This window comes from Dinoponera quadriceps, unplaced genomic scaffold (assembly GCF_001313825.1).
Source record: "Dinoponera quadriceps isolate SergipeBrazil2010 unplaced genomic scaffold, ASM131382v1 scaffold707, whole genome shotgun sequence".
NCBI lineage: Eukaryota > Metazoa > Arthropoda > Insecta > Hymenoptera > Formicidae > Dinoponera > Dinoponera quadriceps.
In genome coordinates, this window is record NW_014555450.1 from 1,392,257 (window position 1) to 1,400,271 (window position 8,015).

Sequence of the window (8,015 nt, forward strand, 5' to 3'; positions counted from 1 at the left end):
GTGGGGGGGGGGGGGGTAGAGAAGGAGGAAGGGTAAAATTATTTAGTAAACTATTGTACGAAAAAGAATCTATCTAAAGCTGCATATGTTGATAAAAGAAAAAAAATTTTGTCTTATTTTCTATTTTACAATATTTCCTCATTTTTTCAAATTTAAGAAAACTTGATTGTTAATATAATAAAATTATTTACGAAAATTAATTACGGAGAATCACAACTAGATGATGTGACGTACAGGAAAAATTATTTAAAAGTAATACATAAAAAAAATTAAGTATCAATTTGTTAAATCCTGCATGCCTAATAAATATAAGAAAGATATCTATCCTATTTAATAATGCTGAATTTCAAATTTGGATGAAAAAAATTAGCTTAATTTATAAGCGTAAAAAGTACAGGTATTTTATATGAAAGTATTATTGATTCGTTAAATCTCTATTAAGCCTAATATAAATGTTGACATTTTCTCTAGAAACATGCTTTTATAAAATGTGAATCAATTGACACGTTAGATCGTATAATATTTGTTACGTTCAGCAGAAAAAGTAGTTTAGCAAGCACTTTACGGTCAATAGCTTTGCGATTGTTGTAAAGCTTTTTGCTGAACACTCTCTCTCAGAAGTTTACGCTGTTTTAACATAGTTACTAAGCGGTCCTGCGTATTAAAAATATGCTGGCAACTGCTTAGTAAACATATTGGAAAAGCGTAAACACTGCTGGTGTCGTTCAGCAGAAAATCTGAAAACAGTTGCAAGGCTGCTGGCAGCGTAGCGCAAAATGCTTACTAAACTGCTCTTTCTGCTGAACGCAGCCAATGTTACAGCAGAGCGCTTACGCACACTATCGGCTGGATTTAATTAATAATTATTTTATTAAATATTGCGCATTAAATAGTTCAAGATTTTTCAGCATAAATATTTTTAACGAAGAATATCTCTATATAATGCTCTATATAGTGTATGTGAATTAATACGTGAATACATGATTTATATATATATAGTCTGACAACCAAAGATAACGTTCGAGTGCATCAAATTGAATAGGAAGGTCCTTTACCGTTTTATAAAAATAATTATTCAGAAATTAATGAGAGAATATTAGCGAATGAATGTATGGGAAGCAAATGGTGCGTAATGCTGAATTGCATACGCCTTCATTATTTAACATCATATTACCTATTACCTGTTACCAGGAGATTGTTAACAGATTCGAGACATCTTGGAAGAGACCTTGCATACAGAATTCGTCCTACCATTTCCCGTACGTGCATTCAGTTCTTAATATATTTCTTAAATAATTCTTAAATAATTATTGTAAAACGTGTAAAATGGTAGAGGATTTTTCTGCTCAGTGCTCTATCTACACACGAGTGTTGTCATTATATAATTGTCAAACACCCTGAATATACTATTAAAATTTTGTGTGTGCGTGCGCGCGCGTGTGTAATACGTATATTTTACGTAAGATATACTTCTTTCCTTTTGAATTAGTTGTCAAAATCTTGTATATTTTGTACTTAAGGTCGATTAATTAGCATAGAAAATTAGCGCGAGTGAAAATCGTTCGATTAATGAAGCGATCATCGTTATTATTCTCGCCACAGTGGTAGATAGATAAAGGCGTAAGAAGACTTGATACTATCTCAACATCTTATAGATAATGAGACTGACTTTTTATAGAGAACAAATTTTAAGCGAATATGTCGGAGTTGCGTGTCATATTGTTAACTAAAAGAAGGCAATCAGGAAAGGCTATACTCGTTTCGAATCTGCGATGAGTTGAGTGAAGACAAAGCGAAATGTCTGCGAGAATCTGTGATTTATGTAAAGAAGGAGGAAAATAGAAACTTGTCCTGATCATTCACGTTATAGAGACAAGTTGGAAATAAGATCGTCATACACATCTCTACTCTCTAGAATTGCTTGATTACACAATTATATTTAAGTGCTACGTTAAAAATGATTCTGAAGCAATAAAAAAAAGTAAAACTAGAACTCTAATTATCGTACCGATAAAAGTAAGCAAAATTTTAACTTAGCAATAAACATTTATTTTCATAAGCAGATTACTATCGTTTTGACGTCATGTATATGTAATTTGTATATGTGTGTGCGTGTGTGTGCGTGCGTGCGTGCGTGCGCGCACGCGTGTGTGTGTGTGTGTGCGGCGTGCGTGCGCGCGCGAGTGAGTGCTGCGCGCGCGCGCTTGCGTTCGCGCGTATACATGTAACAACGTCTTCAAAGCTACCTGAAAACAACTATTATTATAATTATTATCATTGTCATCATCATCGTTAAAATTAATAAAATTATGCAATGCGTAATCATACAAATCGATCTACAAAATAGTGAAATTTGTTTATTATATTAACATAATTATTCTGTAAATATAAGAATATATATATATACACACACACACGCACACACGCGTGCACGTTTGTGTAAATATATCAAATCAACCAAGCTTGTGTAATTCGTAAAAGTCTCTGTTACGTTGATACGAGAATATAATGATGAATTGAAACAAAGTGAAACACTTTATTCAGCACAGAAGTGACAAATTCGTTATAAATATAATCGAATTTTGCAAGTGACGCGAGCGTTCAATCACATAATGATCGACATGGTTTCGTCGAGAAAACAATAATTAACACATATGTGATTTGTAGCGTTGCACCAATGGATGTGTACCAAAAGATTTAATAAAAACAAATATTGTTCGCTGGGAAAAAGATAACTTCATGGCTAACACTACTACACAAAGTTTATCATAAATGTGTTTTAATTTTACAGAAGGTATATTTTTGCGTTAGTATAGCTTTGTACTTAAAAGGATAATCGAATGTCGAAATATTATTGGAGAATATTTAATTAGTATAATATGAGACAGTCTTGTGCGTGTGATCAATCATATTATGTTACAACATGAGACACAGGTATAGAGTGTTAATTATATTATGATCTTTCAGATTTTTTAATTATTTGAGACTTAAAATCTCTGATTTTGAATTATACTCGAAACTACTTAATATATTTGAAGTGATTCGGTGTGAATCTACCCTTAAAAAAAAAAATATATATATATATATATGTTTTGAGTCAACCTGTTTGGAATCTATCATTAATTACATCGCGATTACAATATACAATCTTCTTGTACGATTTTATCGATGAATTTGGCCGACCACAGTGTTGCCCTTCAAAAGGCAGCTTGCATTTATAAAAGCAAAGTGCCCGATGACGAGCCGCAACGTAATCGCTCGTTGACATCTTTATTCACTAACACTATCTTGCACGTCAGAGGTAACGAAACGTAATAATTATTGATATTTACACATTATTTCAATGAGAATGTCGCTCACATATGAATAATATTATTGAATTGAATAAAAATTTCCTATTCAATATTCCTACGAGTCATTAATTATTATTATAATTTATATGGACGATTATACGATGTTGTTTATTATCACTTGACGCGATATATCATCTCGATAACTATTTCTCATAAAACTGTCACAGAGAGTGAAAAGTATTCATTCGACGGCAGAATACTCGAAGGAGAGAGACGTTGCAAACGATAGACGACGTACCCTGTAAACTGACGATTTTCAAGTTCGAACAGAGAACTTTATAATAAAATAGCCCATTCCACCCACAGGATGCTGCGGCCTAGAGATTAGCAGCGCTGCCGCTAAAAGGAAACAGGAAGGGGCGGATAGCAGTATGCAGACCGAGATATCACCTTAGTGCGAGCTTATCCTCAAGAACAACGTTCCACGCGTACGAGAGAACGAATTGCTACACTGCTTGTCTGTTCAAAGCACGTAGATTTTCGAAAGATTCTTGCGAATTAAAAAATTGTACGTAAACATATTTCTGCCGGTGATTATTGTACGCAACATCAAAAATCCGAATTGAAATGTCTCGCTGGTCAGTTTTTCTAATGTTACTTAAGCGGTTATCAAGGTCGAATGGTTTCTCTGACTCATCCTTTCGACATAGAGAGTGTTGCCCTTTCCCTTTCTCTTCCCTTTTTTCTCTCCCTTCCTTTCCCTTCTTCTAACCAACCGAAGTTCTCCCCAGGAAATAACAGCGAGACGTTTTGTATAAATCGCGCATCTGTCCCGCGTATGTTCTGTATGGGTAAAGAGCGACCCAAGTTCCATGGCTTCTTTCACATCACAGAACAAAGACTAAATTATTCTATTACAAATCTTATTGATTTTACAAATTTAAAACAGAATTTCATACATGGACATGTGATAACTTGACAATTACACATTGCCGTTACATAAAATCATGCAAATACATCTTCGACTTTATATAAATTGAGCGCTACGACCCATCATAACGATTGTTAATTTTGCATACACACATGCAGAAACATAGACTAAGTTTACACGGCAACGTTAATCCGGTTTAGTAACAACTGTAATAATAACTTCTTTATATTCATGTCTGTTTACACAAAGTGATTTCAAGCAATACCCACTATAGAATTTATTTGTATAAAATTGTATAACGTGAGCGTACGTTACAAGAAAAACAAACAGCCATTTGAATATTTTCAAGTTGGCAATGTAACTGTTAAAACGATTTTACTGTTCACATGACTCCTCAAAACCTGTAAGTCCTCCTTTTCTTCAACGGAAGTAAAATACAACCGGTATTACATCGGTGTAAAGCATAGTTTATACGACATTTAACAGTCGTATGTTGTAATATCGGAAGTTACTAAACCGGTTTTAGGCTATGTAAACTTTGTCACATATGAATTTATGTATTTTATATTGAATGCAATCAATCAATATTAATTTATATGTGTGTGCGTGGAGGAGGTGCACATGAAGCTTATCCGATAATCCGTAAAATGTCTGATTTTGTTACAAGAAACACAAGAATAACAATAAGAATAGCAATAAGACGTGCTCTCTGGCTACAAACTTTTTTTCAAGTTTGCTAATAAGAACTTGTTATCATATATAGTTGCAAATTATTTTACTTGTTTCATTCAATTATAAAAAGTAGGAAGAACAAAAGTACCTTTGTTAAAAGTAAACTTTATTCGCACACGCAAATGTTTACGGGAAGAAGAAACGTGATGTAAACTAAGTTTCTTTGTCAATTTTAATTATATAAAAGTAATTATAAATAAAGAGATTTTTATTGACGTCAAATTTACGTAGTATTCATATTTTTATCATTTTAACGCATCTTGATGCAAAATATCATTGAATGTTGCTTGTTAAGAAGTTGCGAGCAAGTAAGATTTTCTCAAACAAAGAAATTAATTTCATGTAGCATTTTTTACAACATCAAATTTATCACCAACTTATTATCAATTTATCAATTTACCATTTTCTTTTTTTGTTTTTTTTTTTCAACGAAGGATCAGATATTCGGAACGAAGACATAAAGAAAGAGTGAGAGAAAAAGGAGACGTGAAAAGGATATAAAGGCAAAGAGAGAAGCCGCGAACGAAGAGTATTGTTGAGACGACTCACACCGTTTTAGTTTATTTTTTTCAGGCCGAATCCCGATGATACGCGATTTGAGGTCAAGCTTTTAATGTTCGTTTACGCGCAACGCCGGCCGATAGAATACGCAATTTAATTTATTCATTTTCAGTCCGGATATTTTTATAACGAATTTAGGGTCTCTCTTGAACGTGAAATTATTTAATGGACGTTTCGCGGCACACAAATGCGAAGAAAACGATCAGCGTTTTTCAAATTATTTGCATGCGCTATTGGAAAGCCATGTCTTTCGTTCAAGAAAAACGAAAAAAATGTTGGACACATTCCGGCGATGAATTCAGGCAATTCAAACGAATCTAACAGTCGATTAATTTATGATATTTAGAAATTTAAACATCCGACCATTTTGAACACGATGGAAAGTTGGAGCAAGAATAATATTCATCGTAAAAGAATAGACATCTAGTTCACTAGACCCGTAAAAGAAGAGCCGACTTGCTCGTGATATTTGAACCGTTTAACTTGTTCGATCACCTTAATGAGTCCTGAGCACTAGTCTTCATAACCCGATAAATTAATGTTCGCCCCAAACGCTTTGTCCATGTGCGCGACATCCGGGTACACCACAGGAAGGAAGATACGTATTTCTTTCGCGCGACAACGGATACTTAAAATCTAACCGCAAGATCTCTGTTTGATGATAAATATCGCGCAACAATGGTTAAGTATTCCCGGCACGAAGCGAAGATATGTAATACATGCGGGATCCCGAGGGCGACTGGTTGTAGATTTTAGCGCGAGACAGCGGAGAGGGAGCGAACGAAGACGCACACGTGGTACACCCCGTAGGTGGCTTTCTTCTTCACTCTCAATTACCAGCGTGAAAATCACAATATAACGCGGCGAGCACAGTTAGAATACGATTTTTCTTGAAGATATAAACTTTCACAGAAATACCATTTTAGTCTGGCTAGGACGGCGCTTATTGTGCAGTCGAAGCTTTCGGACCAAATGGTTGCGTTCAGCGAACACAATGGTTTAGTAATTTGTCAACGTAATTCAATTTGACAGTAAAGATTAATAATCAGTGACTGCTTACTGATCGCTTTTTCTGCTGAAAGCAAACCAATGGCCATATTCAGCAGGACGTTTCATTCGTAACTGTTTCCCGAACTGTGGTTGGATTATTTTTTTAGATCTAGAGGACAGTAACCCATACAAGAAACTTCCAATAATTGTGAAATAAACGTTCTGTTGAATATCGGAACGCAGCCTATTGCGCTTTGTTGACTCGGTCAGCATTTATTGCACACTGGGTGACATGAACTATAAATCGCAGTATTGCAAAGATGATCGGGTGAGCAAATCGAAAACGCCATATGTCGTCCATGCATGCATACCCGCTGTAAAATAAATTATCCACAACCCTTACCGTTAGATGTTACATGTAAGCGGTAAGAAAGGAACATTACGTCAGCAAGATTACAATTTTGTTACATTTTTTTTACGGTACATACAAGATTTAACGAAGATACACAACATGACGCACGTGCTTAATGAAAATTCAAAATGAAACTATAGAATATTTATATAAAAATCAATTTGCTCGAGGTTTCTTCTTCATCTCGTGCGTGATTCGCTCGACAATAACATCACCATCGGGTTTAACTGTGACATCAGTATCCCTCACGAACGTCGAGAGCTCTCCCTTTACGTCACGATAAGCGTTTGGTCTCTTTGGATTTACAACTGGTGGGTCCACTGTATTCTTATCCTCTGAAACATACATTCGAAAGATGACTTATATATTGGTTAACAAATAGAACAATCCGATTTTCAATAACAACTTACTCAGCGTCATGTAGAGCGGTAATCCTAAAGTGGCCATGCCTTTCAAACGAAGAGAACGTATGTTCGCCCAACCACCAGGATAATTCTTACACAAGTTTTTGCAGATAGCCAATATATTTTCCAAAATTTGATTTTCCTTCATCAAAGTGTGTCCTACCTGTACCACATGAGTGTCACCATAAGAATGAAGTTGCATGCTGGTTTTTCTTAAAGCATAGTCAATTTCATGCTTCAGGTCTTTGCTATTCATTCTGACAGAGGTCGGTAATTTTCGTTTCGCGGAGAATTCCTTGCCCAATAAATGAGACATATGACCTGCAATGCGACTGTCTACAAGAAAATAATCATAACTAGCGGTGAGCCTTCGCTTTAGTTCAAACTGATCAAATTCTGTTTTGACACGATTTATGGGTATTATTTCATTTATACGAGTACAGCCGTGCTTTGTCAGTATGTTTGTATAATATTCCACAGTCTGCTCATAATCTTTCTTCCTCCCTTTCTCTAAGTCACAAACAAACAAGGCAACTTCATCATCAGATGTCACTATAGAATATGGTAATAATCTGTAAAAGAATATAAATTGAAAATATTAGATTTTAGAAGATTTAGAAAATATTAGATTAGACAGCTCAATGTATATTATATATATATATATATATATATATATATATATATATATATAT

General features: G+C 34.6%; 2 protein-coding genes across 2 annotated transcripts in view; one reads left to right on the forward strand and one right to left on the reverse strand.

Moving 5' to 3' along the window:
• LOC106744213 (sex-lethal homolog) overlaps nucleotides 1–5,185 on the forward strand; it is a 37,228-nt gene extending 32,043 nt beyond the window's left edge. The window contains exon 6 of the mRNA XM_014618769.1: nucleotides 3,660–5,185. Within this exon, the coding sequence (XP_014474255.1) occupies nucleotides 3,660–3,748 (89 nt within the window). The 3' untranslated portion in view covers nucleotides 3,749–5,185. The remainder of the gene's footprint in view (nucleotides 1–3,659) is intronic.
• A 1,766-nt stretch (nucleotides 5,186–6,951) lies between these two features.
• Nucleotides 6,952–8,015, reverse strand: part of LOC106744212 (ribosomal L1 domain-containing protein CG13096-like) — a 1,981-nt gene continuing 917 nt past the window's right edge. The window contains exons 2-3 of the mRNA XM_014618767.1: nucleotides 7,330–7,895; nucleotides 6,952–7,254 (exon numbers count right to left, since the gene is read on the reverse strand). Of these exons, the coding sequence (XP_014474253.1) occupies nucleotides 7,076–7,254; nucleotides 7,330–7,895 (745 nt within the window). The 3' untranslated portion in view covers nucleotides 6,952–7,075. The remainder of the gene's footprint in view (nucleotides 7,255–7,329; nucleotides 7,896–8,015) is intronic.